The following is a 20,088-nucleotide window of genomic DNA, read 5'->3' as shown; positions in this document are numbered from 1 at the left end:
TAATTTGTGTCCAATGCATGATGAATTGAACATACTAGTACTAGTGAAAAACAATTGTAAGAAAATTAATACAATCTTTAAAAATAAATTTCTTGAAATTTTCTATGAAATTATCACCTAGACGTACTCGTTCCCTCAAAGTCTAATAAAAGAAAGACAACTCTAAATATTTGCAAAATCAATAAATTCTGGTTACTCCCCTTCGATGATGCCAAAAATTACATCACTTCAAGGCCATTATCGTGGTATTTTAATTTTATATCACATGATAAATTGGCATATTCTTCGGCTTTAAGACAGACACAAGTCAAAACACGGAGACATTCAGGCTAGATGCTTTATAGCTTCAATTTGTCCGAAGCAAGGTATGTGTCCGATGCGTACCATAACATTAAAGAAATTTGATTTTAACAATTTAAGAACTGTTGAATTTAAGCTTTCATAGTATCCTTTGTATATATAAAATTTGTATATATAAAATTTAAATAAAGATGTATGTTCGTACGAGGAAAAAGGAAAATAAATGTGCACACATTTCCATAGCTACATGTATTTGTTTGCTTATACAAAGCACAGGTACTTGTGGACAGGACCCCCCCCCCCTCCCCCCCGAATATACCCCACGGGTCGAAAAATATTTTATAATACCGCGGGTATAATTTTTTAGTAAAAGGTTAATTCTGCGTTATTTTTTGGATTTTTCATATGGAATTCATTGTAAATGTGTACTAGAAGATTAATTTATGTAAAAAGACGAATAAAGACGAACAAAAATATCCTTGGACCCAGGGTGTATATTGGGGGGGGGGGGGTCCTTTGGTTTGTACATGTGTAACTAATATGTATGCAGATATCATGTCCTTGGTCAGAGGTACATGTAAGTCTGAGGTCAAAATGCCGGTCCTAAAAAAGTTTTCACAAGAATGTTTTAACTTTTTAAAGTTTTGACAAAGGTGTATGAGGACAGGAATTTCGGATATACACTGTATGTCCAAAAATGAAAAAAAATACAAAGAAAAAGTCGAATAAGCCCGGTTGTCTATATCCTGAGGTAACTGCTGCTGTCATAAGATACCAACGTTTTTAACAGCTATGCCTGTATACAAGACAAGGTTTGAATTCTGATGTCTCATGATCCTAGCCGTGGCCTAAAGACACCTTTATAAAGATTGTATGACAGGTATATCAAAAAATTAATTCATACTCGAATTCCGGATCATCAAAATGTAATACCTCCTTGTAGCTTTTCAATGGATTATATCCCAATGAATTGCTATATATCATTAAAATAACATATATTAAACACTCATTAAACACATGACGCACTGTGCATTATCCCCCTTTTTCTATGTTGTCACCATGTTTTGTATCGGGTCTTGCTTTGGGCTTTTAAAATGTTGATTTTTCACCGTCATTGTCAGGAATCATTTGTCGCGATTTTGCAGGATCGATGAACCTAACATTCAAATGCAATTGTTCAAATCTGATCAATGAAGTTAAAATGTCAATCCAGTCTTATCAGGATTTTTTTAAGAGTATTTACTCTAAGATCAACGTATGTGCTGAGCCATCCTGTTCATACAATACGATATCTGTCCAATTAGATGAATTCTTGTGAATATCTACGTTTGATCAAATCAAAACACAAAACAAAACCAGAAAAAACGGCAAAATCTCATCAAAAATAAAAATTGATTGACAAACATGTACTTAATTACATCTGTAATTCATTTTAGTTATCTAATATCAGCTGCCTCATTCTTGATCGTGCACCGAAAAACTGGGCGACATTCCGTATTTAATTTTAAAGCCACATGTGTAAATCATTGCAACAAATTAAAGAAGTTTAAAGTGTTAGGTGTAAGATAGAAGTCAATTTAAATAATAATATCACACTGATCGATGGCTATCATTTTCATAAATTTGTGTCAAAATTTCTTTCAATACGAATTCCATCCCCAGTATTCTTTCAGGGTTTGTCAGTGGCCGTCAATGACTCTTCAACACGCTATACAATCAGATATAAAAATTGGCGAACTGGACTAAAGTTCTATACAGGCAAAAACAAATATTCAAATTTTCGACTTCTCGCTCTCGAGAATGTCTTAAACTGTTCGTCGGAGATGTAATTTATAAGAATTTAATGCCCTGCTTTTTCCATGGGCCGTTTTGAGGTTGTAATTTTTAAATGGGAGTTTTGAAAGGTTGGAAATGATACTGGTTTACGTGTCGGCGTGTTGTTTAAGAAGTTGTGATATTAAGGCCAGTAAAATTGCTGAAAGTTGATAACGGTACAAACGGGAAACTTTTGTCACTTTCGTTCGCCCTTTATATGCTTTTGTGCCGACTATTAGGCCATGAGTTTACAGGATTAAATATCTGAAAAATGAGATAAGAATTATCATCGATGGAACATTTATCAAAAGAAGTTTTAATTACGCTGGGTTGCTTGATTGTGAATGCACGAAAACAGCCATTGAAGTCCCACAATTCGAAGAAGGCGATCTTTAGAAAATGAAGAACACTATATGTTATACATGTACTTACGGCAAAGAGTTGAATAATAAAAACTTCGTTCACAACAGGACTATGTGGTAAATTTCAAATTATTTGACAGAAAATCAACTCCGGGCGATTCAGTAAAATTACGATGGAATATTATTTCGATGGAGATTAAAAAACTGATTTATTTCCTACCGGGACCGATCTTAATGCTGATTGGATTGATAATAAACATTGTAAGTTTCAGCACCGCTCATTGGTCAAAGGATCAGGTGAGCAACGCTGGTCTATGGAAGATGTGTTTAGGACTAAGTCCGAGAGATTCAGAAAGACAGTGTTTCCATTACAGTAGCCGAAGCCATCTGCCATGTAAGTAGGGGGTGGGACACAAAATTCTGACATAACAGTACGGGAGGGATAATAAATCATTTAAAAATAGGATGACATTTGAGTTGCTTTAGATTTGAAATACACAGATACAAATTTAGGGTTAACACCGACTGGGATAATTTGTAAAATTTTAATGTAGGCCATGTTATCATCGTCGGGTATCCGACGATGCATGTTCATATGAATCAATTTAAAAAAAAAGATGCTTTTTGAGATGATGAGAGTAACTTTTTCCCCGCTTAGTGTAAAAAATAAAATATATAAAAAATCAAAAGCCCACCCCTCTCTATTGTGTAGAATAACTGTTTAATGTTCTTTCTTGATTATGTCTGTATATAACGTTGTCACTTTTACAGACATTTACATTTATTTTGTGATTTTTTACCCATATGTACTCGATAAAATCGTGATAATTACTGTATTATAATTACAATTTGTCAACTTTAAATAAGTGTATATAATAAATACATGTACATGTATATATTACAGGTCTGTAGGAAGCAATTTCAGTTTTAAAAAAAACAAACTTTTTTTTTGGGGGGGGGGGGGTGTTGTTAAGGGGAGTACAACCTGACAGAAATTCTTTACAAGGAAAATAGAAGAAACAAAAGAAGGCGTATTTTTGAGGGAAACAGCCATTTGTATTAATTGTAAAGTATAATGTCTCCCTCCCGCAGTCCCTACGGTCCTGAACTATGTCAGTTTTAAGAGCATAGACACACACATAAATGAACTCTTTCAAAATAAACAGCTGAATAACATTCAGTGTGCGACATAATGAAAACACTCATTCAGCACTCATTTTCACACGAGTATACACTGTTGGGATGCAGCGAAGAAGAAATTAATCGAAATATGTACAGCCTAAAAATTATCATCAATATAAATTTAGTATGGTCACTTCTAATAAATTACGAGCGTATATATGATAATTTTTTTCAGATGTTTCTTCAAAGTTAGTACAATGTATTTAGTTTAATCGATTTATATTTAGACCACTGAAAGTCAATTTTGCATTTCTTAAACAGTTACATGTATACATTATGACTATCAAAGATCATACTTTTTTCTTTTCCATATGCAATAAAAAAACAAAGAATTTCTTCAGAAGGTCTTCAGACTTTATACATGTAATAGAGGGCGCACAAGCATAAAGTAGCTATGTTTTCTATAGTATATTATATATCTGCAAAATTATAAGAAAGGGGGGGGGGCTACGTTTTGTATAATATATTATAAAACGGCTATAAAATACCTATTTTTGTTTTGTTTGATTGAAATTTACAATATTCCAGAAATAATCATAATGTTTTCTGTTAACCTGTAACCTTAATTATCTGAATAAACGCATGAATACTTGAAGAAGACATTTGTAAATGTACATACATGTAATATTTACAATAAAAGAAAAAAAATGTATACATACCGACACTATACATGAACCATATTAACAACTTCAATATGAAATTTTGTTCATAACATACTTTTGTACTAAGTACTGTCTCAAAATACAGCCTGTATTTTTTCAGTAGCTCGTGCATGGACAGTCCAATTAAGAAATAAACAACAATGTTAAAAAGTTCTCTGGGAAATGAACTTGGTTGGTCACGTGATCAAATCCTGTGAAGCCCGAAGGGCTTCTCAGAAGATTTGATCACGTACCAACCAAGTTCATTTCCCAGTGAACTTTTTAACATTGTTGTTTATTACTTTTATTTACATTTGAGACGAATATTCTGAGTAGAACTGCATTTATTACACAAACGGCCCGCCGTATTGCTATGTTGTGACGCGCAATGACCTAGAAGCTGTTTGGTCTTGAGAGTTCGCCTCGCTCCAACATTTGAATATTTACATGGATGTTAAGCCGTCCAGTTCAGGAAATATCTGTTCGTAATGAAAAAACAATGATCGCTACTGAGAATAATCTTACTATTATTGTATGAGTTCTTTATATATGAAGTCGAAAGCGGTGGTATATCGTCTTCAGTTTACATACCTTCAAAGGAATTTCGGGTTAAAAAGGTAAGCGTGATTTTAGGCTAATTAGAAACATTCTTCACACCGAAGAAAGATATAATGATCATTTGTTGAACAAAAAAAATATATGTTTCAATAATTTTATCTTTTTCATCGCTTTAACGGCTCAGAAGTTCCGAAATAGTGTCACTGTGACAGAAATATGTAGACAAGATATCGTCTCGCTGTGTGATTCGGTCACGCCATGACCTCTGACCCCCTAATAAGTTCATACAGAATTGAACATATTTCCTCTTCAATAGGTTCATCTAAGAAAAATATTTGCAAATGTAAATAAATAGATTTGATAAATGTTGTCAAAAACATTTTGTTTGTTTATAAGTTTGTTTTCAGTGATGACGTTTGTATGCAGCGCTCTGTCAACAGTAGGGCTAATTCTGTTGTCCATCTCAGCGGCATGGTCGATCCTTTCTTTCTTCCAAAATAAAAAGAGATCTCGTCTATGGACTCAGAAGTCGGGTACTCTATGTTTAATTTCCGGTAAGTGAAATGCACTTTTTATGATTTATAAAAGGCATCAATTTATACGAGTATAATTTTTCCTAAAAAATTTAGATTTTTTTCTCCAAATTGGACTATATTATAAATGTCATGAAATGTACTATAGCTAGTATTTGATTCTTGTTCGATTTGTATGATTTAACTGATTAAACCAACCAACCAGCCCCCCCCCCCCCCGCTTTCCTGTCCCATGTGCGGATCTAGAGGGGGATCGAAGGGGGGTCCGAACCCCCCCCCCCCTTGGAATTTGCAAAGTTATTAAAGTATATACTAAGCAAATAAAAAATGATCCCCCTAGAAAACGTGGACCCCACCATCACTACCACGAAATATATATTTCACGTTTGGGAAATGGATTTTACGTTTTTCTTTTTCTTTCTTTCTTCCTTTTTTTTTCTTTTTTTTTTTGCCAAGAAATTTTCTGGGTTTAATACGTTTGGAAAGAGAATTAAGGGTTTTTTCTGCTTGTCAAGGAATTTTTTGGTTGGAATTTTTTTTGGACTGTGATATGGACCCCCCCTGGAAAAAAATCCTGGATCTGCGCCTGTGTCCTACGGAAGAGGGAACAAGAACGCGGGTAACACTAAGAGAATTTCAGAGCTAGAACGAAAATGAACGAGGGCAACATTGCCAAAGGAGCTAGATAATAAAGGCGCAGGACGAGATTAGCATTACCCGTGCACCGCCCTAGATCAATCACATCATCGCCCTTGTGTTATTGTTAATTGTGTCTAGAACGCAGCTTTGCATTACTGAAAATCGATATAGCATTTCTGAAATGTTTCTTATCAATACGGAAAATATTTATGTATCATTACCGAAAATTTGATTAGTTAATTTCCAAAATAATGTTTAGCATTTCCGAATCCATTAGCCATGATATACTCTTGTCTCCTTTTTACAAAAGGGGAGATGAAGGAGGACACTTTAATTTTTTTTTATAACAACTATGACCAGAATTTAATTAATAATCAACACTACTTCAAATATTTACAGTCAATTTAAAACCAGATTACATGTAAAACGCTTCTAATCATTCAAAATGAAAATTCGCACATCAATTACTGCAGTGCACTTATTTTTGCCCCAAAAGGAATACATGTACATACCTGTAGTCACTGTATTTCTGGCTTGTAGGCCTGAACACTCAACAGGCAACTCATTTGAATTTTCGGTAATGATATTTAATGTTCTTTCGGAAATGAAAGAAAATAATTTTCGGTCAGATAACCGACCAGTTTTCAAATTTACCGGTTATATTCTGGAATTTCAAGGGGTACGTGTTTTATTCCCTGTTTGCAGATTTGTATTGTTTATAGATTTTTTTTTAGATCGATCACTGTTCCACTTCGTTGTCTTAACTTTTTTATTATGCAATGCAGCCACCTAGAATTCTTGCTTCCTCCCCTTCTCACCCCCGCTTTGCCCCTGACTGGCCCTTAGAGCAAGGAATGATGTAGACGAATGGAACCCATCATTACACCATAGTTTTGCCAAGTTGAAAGAAACCTAAAAACGGAAAAGTTTTTCAAATACATCTCTCTTAGTAATTTTCTCAATTAGTTTATAAGTAGTTATTCCAATCGAAATTCAAAACACAAGAGTCGTCTGCGTGGTGCAGTGGTTATTAGAGCGCGGAATAAGGGGTTTGTGGGTTCAAATCCACAGTGTAACGCGGAGACCGGTCCTTCGGATGAGACCGTATAAATCGAGGTTCTGTATCGCAGTATAGATTCTGGCACGAAAAGATCCCTCACTGAGCAGAGGCCGTAAGTGCCGAGTACAGGTCTAAGTCCTACATTGGCAAATGGTATGAATGAAAAATTCTCGAAGGCACATTTAAAAAAAACAGAAACAAAAAGAAAGGGGAGAGGAGGGGTATTTATTTTTGACAAAATAATTTTTGTACATTTTATTATTTTATATTTAAAAAATACTCACACAGTATAACAAAAGTTTGCAATAATTTAATCAATCAAGCATGCATGTCAAAATTATATATTGCATGTACAGTAAGCATATTCGAACATTTAAAAATGAAAATTTTCTCTACAACAATAAAAAAGAAGACGAAACAAGATCAAAGTGATAGTTTTACTTGCAAGCCATCGTAAATTCTGGTTTCATTGACTTGCATTTTCTTTGCGACCCCAAACTGTCAGACACTTTGACGACCCACACTTACTGTATATATCTTAAGATGTCATTTTCTGAAATCTTACTCCTTCTTTCCGATATCTCAGAATCTACACATCGACAGCCAAGAATAAAATATACATAAATATATGTGATCAGCATTCTAGATATTGGGTATATATGAACTCCCAACTTCAGGTTAAAAGATCTGACAAGAAAATGGGCGTAACTTTATATTGAACAAATATTTCTAAGAGTGTTTCATTTTCCTGTCACATACATTTAAATGTATCCTTGAACCTCAAAATACAGTGTATCTACCGACAACAAAGGTTTTAAAATGCAAATTAGCTTAACAGATTGTTCCATACAGTTTTTGTACTCCTTTTTTTTTACCTTGGATATCTAGATTGCATGAATCTGTTTAAAAATGCAAATGATGCTTTGTTATTTTTACCTAAAGCTTGACTGAGTGGTGGTCAGATATGTTCGTTCGCTACTGGTCAGATAGCTCAGTTGGTAGAGTACTTGTCTAGAATTCAGAGGACCAAGGTTCGAATCCTAGTCTAGTCAGTCGCCTTTTCCCACTTCATATTAAATCCTGGACACGGCACCAAATTCTTCCATCTTTGAGTCCCCCCGAAAGACTCTAACCCAGGCTCTTCCCTTACAGGTTTTAACCTGTCACTTAAGGCATTGGGGCATGGGTACAGCCCCAAAAGTAACAAATAAGGAGAAAATGCGACGTACAGATCAGAATTCAAACCTGCACCCCCTAAACTATGTACAGTCGCGCGACCAGCTGAGTTAAATGACCCCTGCGAATTTAGCCTTTTGACTGCCACAGGGGTGGATGTAGTGGGGGGGCTGGGGGTTTAGAGTTATTGAATTTCTATGTAAAAGCAACGAAAATATGACCTTGCCCTCCTCAGGTAACACGGACCCTTCTTGAAACGGTAAAGAGAGTCATGTATTTGAAGAAAGTCTACTTAAGAACGTGTTTTCCCTTACAACCCATCCCCATTCCACACCACCACGACAAAAGTTATTTCGGGTTTGGGCAGTTTTTTTTCTTTTAAATTTTTTTTGTTTGCCAGAAATTTCCAAGCCTGACATGTGGACCCCCCAGGAAAAAAAACATCCTGGATCCGTCCCTGTCATGTATTTGAAGAAAGTTTACTTAAGAAAGTGTTTTCTCTTAAAACCCCCACATTTATCAACATTAAACATAAATGAATTATATATATGAATATATAAAAGAAAAATATGCTTTTACATCCAAAACACTGCCTAACAAAAATGTGAATGTTACATCCTATGTAAGGTTAGCATCTTTAGGATCTTGCTCAAGTCATGTTGAACGTATTTTACTAATTCAGCACGTGTCCCTACACAAAAATTCAAGGACTTTTTTGAATGCATATTTATAATCAGGAATCTTAATTATTTCACGCGTTTTTGTTGAAGTTTAATTCCCACCTTATCTTTATTGGTAATTTCAAACACATCTTCAAGGACATTTATATTTCCCAAACCACGCCAAGCACCATTAAATTACACGTTCCTAATGAGAATAATGTATCTTAGATAATGAATTTGCTATTGAAGTTGAGCACAAAGGGCCAACAATACTCGATGAATTTAATGAAGAAAATATTATGTCTTAAAGAACTAAAAGTGCTCCATTTCTTCGTATCACTCAAGTATTGCAATATTACGTAACCACATTATTGTGCAGTGTTTAAAGAACCTTGAATAGATACCATCAGTTTATTATATCTTCTAATTACAAGAATTGTTATGCATGTATCTTTCTTCTTGACGTTAAATTCTTTATTCACTCGAATTACATTTTATTTATCAGATGATCAGAATATTGATTTTTTGGCAATTAAAAATTGGCAAGATGGTTAATTGCATTGATAAGAATATTTCTTTTTTTGTAATTATCTAAATAAATATTAATTTATGGTTTTGTTATTAACGTTTTTTTTTTTAAATTTACAGTTGTGTTCAATTTATTTGCACTCTGCATATACGCCGGATCGTTCGAATCTATATCCTACGACATGATTCCGAAATGGTCTGGGGTGTACGACATGACCTTGTCGTGGTCTTTCACCGTTGGATGCATTGGAACGTGTTTATCCTTGATAGGATCAACGATATCCATTTATGTTGCTTTAAAGTTTGGAACGAATGTTCACATTTCTACAAACGTTTCTCGAGTTCCCCCTCTGCATGTTCATCCGCCACCAAGCAGTCGGCTTTCTTCGCCACCTAGGTTCGGGACACCTCGGGTATCTTCGCCACTTCCGTTCAGCACCAAAGCGTATTCGTCCAATTCTAAACGGAACATCACACCAGTGAACATTTCATGATAGCACAAGTCATCTTATTCGAAATTTAGCAGTGACTTTTGTCTTTGTCCTTATGTTATGGTCATGTCTATCTATTCTGAAGATTTTGTTAGATGTGTATTATTCTGAGAATGAATCCAAGCAGCTTTGATAATTTTGTTAAAATAAGTATAGCTTTTTCAAAAAGCTTTGCCGTCTTCAGCAACAACCTTAAACTGTAAACTGACATATATCAAGCCGTATTAATTTTTGAGTACTGTAGTTTTTGGCTTTGTACTTCTTCAACAGCTTTTCACAGATATTAGTCCTAACATATAAACGAAGAAAAAAGAATAAACACACAATTCAATGTTTGAATACACAAAAAGAACTTTCTGTTAATTATGAAAATATTGAAAAACTTCATAATAGTTGTTATAAAAAAATTTAAAGTGTCAGTTTCATTTACTGCAATTTTCTTTTGTTAAATCGTTTTCTCGATTTTGTTTAAGATTGAAAATCTTGAAAAATTGTTAAGTCGTACGAAAATTAGATCACCAGAAAATTTTTTCTCTTGCAAAGCACAGTATTTCAACCAATGAAATAATTGAAAATTTTCACATCATGCATTTTCCGCCAATCACAGAAGAGAGGACGTGCATAGTCCGAATACTGTAATTAAAATTACTTCAACTCTGTATATCGTCTTCCAAGGAAGACGGTAATTAAAGTGTCGTCATTTCTACAAAGGAAAATAATTGTTATCCGTTATATTTCTTTCTCCTGTCACAAGAAGTTTAATTTTGTGGCCATCGGTCTTAGTTTTATACAATTGTACTGTATATCAAATTTTATCCTTCTAACCATAAGTGTAACCCAAAACGATTTAATTTGACTTCCTTGAACGTTAATAAACAAAAACACATGTATATGCTCAAAAATAGGTGTATACTGAATCTGTTATCTTTTCACAAATTTTACAAAATTTTCTTTTAAATGAAATTTATGGAAAGACACTATCATTGTGTTAGACTTCCCAAGTTATATAGCCTCCTTTACCCAAACTCAGTATAGACGTATAAGAGATACTTCCAGGATTCATTGGTCTTTTTGAAAGTTTTCTACCATCTTCAGCTCTGCATATTGTATTATTTATTTCTTTGGATTTTCATGGAATTCGTGAATATCGAACCACTTATATAATGTATCACAAAGAGTTTCAGCGAAAAGTTTGCATACAAGTAGTCTTTATAAATGTGAAACTTGAAACTTTTATTTTCACTAAAGCCCCCACATGGGGTATGTTAGTACAATAAGAGTTTAACAACTGAACAAATCAATATGTGAACAATTAACATAATGAACTACAGAAAGATCTTTGATATGGACAGCACTGACGGTTGTATAAAAAAAAAAAATCGTTTAATGTTTACATTGTAGGAAGTTCAGGCATGAAATAATTTAAGAACAGTTTTACAAAACTTAGCTAAACCTATTAGTTCATATGTGTCAGAAGTATTCATCAACTTATAAAAAAGATATTGTGTTTGGATTTGTGTAAATATTGCTAGGTATAAATTTCTGTCTTTCATTCTTAAAAAAAGGACATTTAAATAAATAATGAAACTCATCACCAAGTTCATTGTTATTGCAGAGGTTACAATGTCTCTCAGATCTATCAATACTATAAAATCTACCAGCTTCAATTGGCAAGTTATGACTGACACAACGAAATTTACATCATTTGGTAACATGTTTAGATAATTTTCAAAACCAAAATCACAGTTGTTCATTCTATAATTAAGGCATTTTGGAGAATTTAATACATTTACATATTTGTGAGAGCAGTGACGGTGTTCGAGGAGTTGTCGATCTTTTACAGTGATATCTGTGTCATGTCAACGCTGGCATTTCAGCTCTACTAGGATTGTAACATGTATTTTGCACTGAGGTGCATTCATTCTTAAGATTTATTATAGTTTCCGTTTTGAGAATATTTAAAACAATATTTTTCTATTTCATACCCATGATCTTTAAAAGTGGGTTACATGTAACCATGTGTAATGAAACATTATTTCAACAAACTTATCTTTCTTTCTTTCTTTGTTTATTGTTTAACGTCCCTCTCGAAAATTTTTCGCTCATATGGAGACTCCACCACTTGCTGATGGAGAGCTACAAATTTTGACCTATATTCGGCACTTAGGGCCAGTGAGCAGTGAGGGATCTTTTTCGTGCCAGCACCTAATGTGACACGAGACCTCGGTTTTTAAGGTCTCATCCGAAGGACCGGCCCCCACGTCCCGCAGGGGTATTCGAACCCGCGACGTAAGGAAATTTATCTTTGTTGTAATAACAGTAACTGCAGAACAATTTAACAGGTCTAATAAATTCATATTTTGATTTGGGCTCACAGAGAAATGAGAGGAAAAATGTGTACAATCTCGTGCCGTTTAATGGGCAAAAGAACTGGAAGATTTATGATGATTATGTATGATAAAACAGCATCTAAATTAATTATTCAAGCTTTATCACAATAAATCCTCAATAAGTATACACGTACCTCTCAAAGTGAATTTTATCCAATACATAATCTTGCCTGCCAAGGAATTGCAAATTTTGCAGCCGACAGCAAAAAATAATTTCAATTTCAATTTCTTATTGTTATTCCATTTTAAAATACTTTGTTTGAAGATTTTTCTTAGAAAGGAATGCTTTCATTGAACAATCTTTTCTGTGATGACAAATATTAATTTTATTTTACATTTTTTTTTTAAATTTAATTTTATTACGTCTAAATGACATTTAATTGACCTAAAAAATTTGATGCACATGTCGCACACCCTCAAATTATAACATTGATAAAAACGGCAAAAAATTAGAATGGCTAAAGAGTTTAGGATATGGGATTCACTACGTAACAGACACCAATGTAAGAAATTAACAGCATCAAGATCATCAAGATGGCGATGACGACAATAGATGTGTTCAGAATATGTTGGATGCAGAAAGTCAGGCGAATTTTTTACCAAGATCTTCAAGATATTCAACTAGAATTTAGACACTCCGAAGCTTAGACATTATTTAATTATTACAGTTAGTAATGCTTAAAGCCCTGTATCAGATTTTGAATTTTCTGCATTAAACTCTGCCCCCTCCCCCCCCCCCTTCCGGGTGAAAAACGAAATTTTTATACTTAGAGACTTGAGCAAGTCTACTAATTAACTTTTTGTTCTAGATTTACTATTGAAGACGGTTCCTGATTTTGTTTGAGTCTATTCGTCACTTTCTAATATTTTTTTTATTGTAGAAAACGCTGCTCCCTTTGATACTTTTGATTAAACCAAAATATCTATATTTATTTACAAAATTCAGGAATGATAGAAAGATCAGTAAACTTAAGAGGCGGAATAGAGAGATTTTGGAAAATCCAGAGTGCAATGTATTTTTAGCAAATCAAATTAACAGTATTCTAGCATATACTTTTAATGAGCTTACCACACGTACTTATATATTGTACATCAGTTTAAATGTCAGTTTAATTGTTGATTGATGTACATGTAATTAATCCTAACTGACAATTAAAAATTGTGAATTGTACATGTGACCACAAATAAATATTTCGTCATATTTAGTACACTGCATAACAGATAATTTTCAAATGCCTCAAAGATGCCATTTTATAATTTATGTAATTTAACATACAGTGTACAAGCTCTTGTGGATGCAAAGTTCTGCTTCAAATCTTAGATTTTTTGGCTTGAGATTATATGACGCCTTTTGAATAAACATCGAAATATCAAAAATCATTTTTGTCCTAGAAGTATATATCACGTGAACACCCGCACTTCCTCGCATTACTTTGCGATATACGTTATCACTGTTAAATTGAATCAGTTGTTTATTATATACAGTTTTTTTTACAATCCCTAAAACTTAATCAAAGAAAATCTAATTGTAAAACATATCGATAATATTCACCGGTATTTACAAGCGTGGAATTTTTCGCTGTTAGACTGTCGAGACGATTATGAAATGTTCAATGGCCGTGATAACTCCGAATAATTATTAGCAGAGAATATTTTCTACTTTACGCGGTGAAGGTTACGAGATCAGTAAGTGCTCTGGTATAATGATCTGGAATGCAGTTAACTTTTCAGATATTGAAATATTTAGACACATCAAAGAACAATAATGCATGGACTTGCCTTCTAATTCAGTACCGTGTTTTGGATGTTATACAATTAAAATTACATTTTTTATGTAGTAAGAAAAAAACCCGAAAGATTTTTGCCAAACCCTCAATCAAATGGGAGGGGGAAGGGGGGGGGGGTAACAGAAGATTATGATTTATAATAACTGCCTTTAAATATAGCAGAACTGAAAATGATAATGTACCTAATATATCATAGTCTAAAGAATTAGTATTTTAAAGAATAAATCGATGTCATATCTCTTTCTAATTACAAATGCTAATTAATATACACATACATGCAATATTTACAAGGGAAACAGTGTTATTGTGTTTCATGGAGACTGTTAACGTATGTTGCGTGCGTCAATATCAGGAGAACTAAAGGGAACCACTTATTTTCACATACATCAAAATTTGAATTGATAAATATTATTACAAGTAAATTGCCTTAAAAGAAATGCATGCATTTTTCATGCATTCTGCTTTTATAGGGGTAGTTCAGGTCAATGCGAAAAAAGGAAAAGCACCAAGAGGAATGCAGAATCATTCTACATGATTTTTCCATATCCCAGACCTAATTTAGTGTCTTAATTACAAAATTGAATGCACAGGTGCAGTCAATGTTTTAATGCATATACACACCATCGTAATTAAGAGAAAATAATTATTGCTCTGAAGTTGAAGTAGTTTTCCACAAACGTCTAATCTCACACTTCTGGGTATATTTTCTTATTGTGTTCACTTTATACTGTTCACGTCAATAAATCCCAAACCATTGCGATTGATACGTTCGAAAATGCTTATTTTGAATTAAAGTCAGTCTCTTTGAGGAAAAAAAAAATAATGATTCAGAAGTGATGTAGTTTCTGCTCAAAGTGCTGTAGTACATGTAAATTAAACAGTCATTATGGGTTTTTTCCCCCCGATTTTTCCTTTCAGAATTAAAACTATGATGAATATTCATATTTTCTTTATTGGTTCTCTATCTTTGAATGAAGAACATGTAATAGTATCAGAATAAAATTATTCATTTTCTTTGGCTTGGGGTGAATATAATTTTAGGAACACGAATTCCATGTGTCATAATTCTCCAGAATTATGATATTGAGGAACGCTCTCTCTCTCTCTCTCTCTATTTATTCAGTAAGTGCAAAAATCTTTTCTTCTTTTTTTTTTGCAAAAAGATGTGTCATCTTGTAATACGTTTTTCATTACGCAAAAACATGTTGTAGTAATTCAGACTTACTCAAGCATCAACCAATAAATGTCATTCACTGATGGATGTTGCTGAACTTATGCATTAGTTTGTATAACGTTCATATCGTTCCCAAAGCTTTCAATAGTTTTTAAAACCTTACGAGCCATTAGCTGTTTGTCATTAAGATGATCTATGCTATAGAGAAAAGTGAAATTTACATCAAAGAGCTGTCTTCGCTGTAATAACACGTCCTTTCAGTATGTATGATGTATTCAGATTCCCAGAAAATATTTTACGAGTATGTATAATTTAGGTTCGCAGAATATTGTACATGAGTATCATTTACTTTCAGGAAAAAAGACTTAATAGAAGATACACATTAATGGTATCTTATAAGGTGATTATTTTTTTTTCTGATCCGGTGTAGACACATTTATTTCTATTAAAGTCAATAATGATTTCGCACAGCAAAGGATCTCTCAACAATTATGTATTTATAAAATAAAAATACCAATTAATTAGATATACTAAATCACATTTTTTTGGCATCCGCTAAATTTTTTAGTAATACATCACAATGAACTTTAAAGTGTATATATAAACTTCTAAAAAGTTTTTCTTGCACATTATCTCGTTTAATTATATTATTGTACTTCCCGGCTGGCTAAATCATCGAGCAGGAGTGCCGAAGAAATGGACTTTTTATTTCGGGAGGGGAATGTTGCCAAAGCCTCCCTCCCCCCCGTTTTTGAAAGAAGGAAAATATCATGTTTTCTAAGCATGATATCATCTGAGAAGAAATTGATAAATCACAGTGTGATAAAAATATATGAATGAATACATGTATGTATATCCGTAAAGATATTTTATCTCTTTGCCATTTGTTTGGCTTATATATATATATATATATATATATATACTGATTCATATTTGACTTCATACAAATGGTCTTACCATACATGTATGTTCAACTTATCTTTAGATAGTATTGTACTTCATACTGCTTGCACTTAAAATCTGGTGACAAAAGAGGGGGTTGGGTGCGGTGTGACAACTCGCTTAAATATACCATTCAGCATACTAGTTATTGTTTAATTTGTCACAGTCACACATTTAAGAAAATATACGAAGATTACCTAACTTGCCCCGCTAACAAATCAGACTTTTGATCTTTTAAAAGAATGATTTTGAAAATTTACTATTAAGAGTTGAACATTTGAAGCATAGCTTTGACCTTGTGACTTTTCCTAAGATACATGTATAAGAGTTACTGACCTTGTGAATTTTAACTTTGACCTTTCTTAAAAAATGATTTTCCCCATGCATCACCTAAATCATGTGAGGTAATCAACAAGACTTTTGTACATTGCTAGGGATAATTAAAATGTAATATTGAATGTGACCTTTAACTTTTAATTTGCATATATAAGATTCCAGAATAAATGACCCTTTGACCTCGACCTTTAATCTTCTTTTCAAAATACACTGTTTTAAACGTGAGGGCAAAGCCTTGATACTAAGTTTATTTATTGCTTGACAGACCTTCTTTTAGAAGATACTGGGGACTAACTGTTTTGGTTTATTGAGGTACGAACGGGATATATGTACATATACATAAAAATTCTTAACTTTCTGAGCATTCGGTGACATTCATTATATACTTAAATTGCCTTGACCTTTGACATCCTCAGACACTTTTTCTCTGTATCTGCAATCTAGCCCTCAATAAAAAATGAGACTTGTGTATTGATCATAGTTTCTGCAAATCTCTTATGCACGCATACACCCAGATAAACGTAAGCACGGGCAAATTTTATTTGTCCTTCGCGGTTTTTAAACAACATGGCTTTTTGAAAAACTATTTCTGAACTTTTTAGAAGTTGGCGAAATAGGCCTGTTCATTAAAACAAATGCGAATCACCTACTACATGTATATACCTAAAAGATGCTTTGCCTTATTTTGAATGAAACTTGTTGAAATGGTTTTGGAAAGTTTAAGATTCGTATGAAAAATTTTAAAAATTAGACAGTGGACAGCCGTACAAACACCAATATAAACTAAAGGCATATCTCTATAAAAGTCATCGCCCCTTGGTACACTTATGAATGTATTGCAAAATAGGCGGAACAGAGCAAAACGGTATCATGAATTTGTTAGAAGTATTAATGTAAGATTTATATGATATGTCATGCTAGCTTTTACTTTTTTGTATTCTTTAGGCCAGTCACAACTGTAGAATTAAACTATGAGAAATTCTAGGAACGCGCAGATAATACGAATAACATACAAGAGCATGATGTTCGACGCTGACCGAAAATTAGCTTCGCTTTCAGAGAATATAATACTTTTCAACCAATCATGCGACTGTGGGCATTGTTGCATTAAATCGTTAATGCATCTGTGCAATCAGGTTGGCATAGAAGGTTAAAATGTGAACTAAAGGGGAGCCGAGGGGTTGGGATTCGGGCATGGCAAAGATTATATTTAGGCGCATTATCAGAATGAGTAATGAGTTCTCTACCAAAATAGTGAAATACATGCCAGACCCAAAGACAGGCAATATACATGTAGTAAACGCTCACTGTGTCTTTATTAATATCGATTTCTTCACCTCTTAACATCTTACAGAAATAGCTTTCATTTGTCGCAACTTAAGTGTTTCAAAAGAAAAATTGCTGCGCTATACTCTGGTGACCCTTAAATACCATGGGTCTTTTTTTTTTTAATTGTACCATAATCCGCCTTATGACTAATAAAAATACACAACTTATAAAATAAAGGATTATAAGAAAAATATCGTAAAAATTTAAATAAATAAAATGCTTTGAACTCGGCCTATAAATTCAAGAAGCCGTGATTCAAATTAACAGAATTAAAGTAAAGTAAATTTTTCTTCTTTAATAGAATTATATGGTTTTGGGGTGGCGGGTTCAGAAATTAATTTCAGTTTTGTAGTAAATATATTTTGTATTAATTCATATTCGAAAACAAGAATGAATTACAAAACAAAGATCCACATAATTATTTCTGCCCGCCAGGTTTAAGCTTTGATATATCTAAAACTTCAATAACTAAAAGGTTATCGCACTAACTTGGATCATTATAACAGATCGCACTTGCTTCCCTCCAGCATGACCTTCTCCGCATACAGTGGGAAAAAATTCAGCTGATATACAGAGAAAACAGGTATCGAACATTTCAAACTCCTCATGACATTTCTCGGGGGAAAAAATCAAGGATTTTGGATATGTTTTTCCTACAGTGTACTAGCATATCAGATTTGAAATCTGTTCATGATGCAAAATGAAATAAATCGTTGTTTGAAATTTAAAGAATTAAATCTATTTCAAAGAAATGTTTGAAGGTGTTGTCAATCGGCTCATGTTGTGGATGAGTGAAATTGTGTAATCAATTTTAAGAGATAAACAAGATGTGTTTGTGAAACACTGATGCCTCCGTATGACAGCTTATGGTGAAGTTTAAAGTTTCTCAAATGCAAGTCAAACTCCAAGGTCAAGGTCAAGAGATAAAAAAAATGTTGTTACCCAAAGAAAGGACTTGTATCAATGGATATACAATGTAGTTGGTAAATATGAAAGCCCAAGCTCCAACCATTCAAAAGTTATGGTCAAAGATAATGTTTTCTAAAATTGGGTCAAACTCTAAGGTTCAAAATTAATGGTACGCAGGGGAAGGCCTTGTAATAAGAAATACACATGCAAAATATAAAAGTCCTAGCATCAAGTATTCAAAAGTTATAGCGATAGTAAAGGTTTTCAAAAGTAGGTCAAACTCAAAGGTCAAGGTCAAAGGGTCAAAATTGTTGGTATCCAAAGTAAGGTCTTGTCACAAGAAATATACCTGTAAAATTTGAAAGCCCTTGTACTAACTGTTCAAAAGTTATTGCCAGGGTTAAAGTTTTCTTTAAAGTGGGTCAAACTATAAGGTCAAAAGGTCAAAAATATTTTCACCCATGGAAAGGTTTTGTCACGTTGAATATACATGTGAGATATGAAAGCCCTAGCACCATCTGTTCAAAAGCTATGACCAGGTTAAAGTTGTTTAAATTTTGCAAAAGTGGGTCAAATTCCAATGTTAAGATTAAGAGGTCAAATATTTGACACCCGAACGAAGGTCTTGAAACAAGGAATACACATGTGATATATGAAAGCCATAGCTCCAAACAATCAAAATTTATGGGCAATGTTAAAGTTTTTTCTGGACAAACAGACAGACAGACGGACGGACAAATATTCAAAAGCTTTGAACTCTTTAAGCATTTGAGAAAATCTCAAAGATTTCAAAAGGATATTGCAATGTTTTCAGGAAACATAGTTCCTGATGTCTAATAACAAAAGCATGACTCCGTCTAATTTTATGCCTAAAGCTGACAATATCTCTTCTCAAGCTGTATCAAACCTGTATGAAAAAGTAAAGTTAAAATAACAAGATGTGTTTGTGAAACACTGATGCCCCCTTATGGCAACTTATACACAGGTAGTAAAATTGCAACGTATGTTCAACATACGTTAGGATTTTCATGTGTTGAACATATGTTAAACACATGTCAAACATATGGTAATCCAAACGTATGTTTAACATATGTTCAACACATATGTTAAACATATGTTTTAAACATATGTTAAACATAATGTTGATCCGAAACATATGTTAAACATACGTTGGGGTTTTCCTATGTTCAACATATGTTTAACATATGTTCAACATATGAAAATCCTAACGTATGTTAAACATACATTAAATAATAAATGCTGGCTTAATGCAC

The 20,088-nt window shown here is 33.3% G+C and overlaps 1 protein-coding gene across 1 annotated transcript; it reads left to right on the top strand.

The window, feature by feature from the left end:
- The first annotated feature begins 2,001 nt into the window (after window positions 1-2,001).
- Window positions 2,002-10,219, top strand: LOC133201825 (uncharacterized). The gene is made up of 3 exons (XM_061337632.1): window positions 2,002-2,871; window positions 5,266-5,412; window positions 9,577-10,219. Exons 1-3 carry the CDS (start codon window positions 2,667-2,669, stop codon window positions 9,948-9,950), a joined length of 726 nt encoding a protein of 241 aa, XP_061193616.1. The 5' UTR covers window positions 2,002-2,666; the 3' UTR covers window positions 9,951-10,219.
- Window positions 10,220-20,088: the final 9,869 nt, after the last annotated feature.

This window comes from Saccostrea echinata, unplaced genomic scaffold (assembly GCF_033153115.1).
Source record: "Saccostrea echinata isolate AGI-Se365-2 ecotype Australia unplaced genomic scaffold, CSIRO_AGI_Sech_v1 ptg000002l, whole genome shotgun sequence".
NCBI lineage: Eukaryota > Metazoa > Mollusca > Bivalvia > Ostreida > Ostreidae > Saccostrea > Saccostrea echinata.
This window is presented reverse-complemented; position numbering and strand designations above follow the sequence as displayed.

Bases quoted from the DNA above. Each gene is read 5' to 3' on its own strand.
- LOC133201825 (XM_061337632.1), top strand. From the start codon at position 2,667: ATGGAGATTAAAAAACTGATTTATTTCCTACCGGGACCGATCTTAATG. The intron at 2,872-5,265 runs GTAAGTAGGGGG...GTTTGTTTTCAG, and splicing joins TAGCCGAAGCCATCTGCCAT to TGATGACGTTTGTATGCAGC. The intron at 5,413-9,576 runs GTAAGTGAAATG...TTAAATTTACAG, and splicing joins TACTCTATGTTTAATTTCCG to TTGTGTTCAATTTATTTGCA.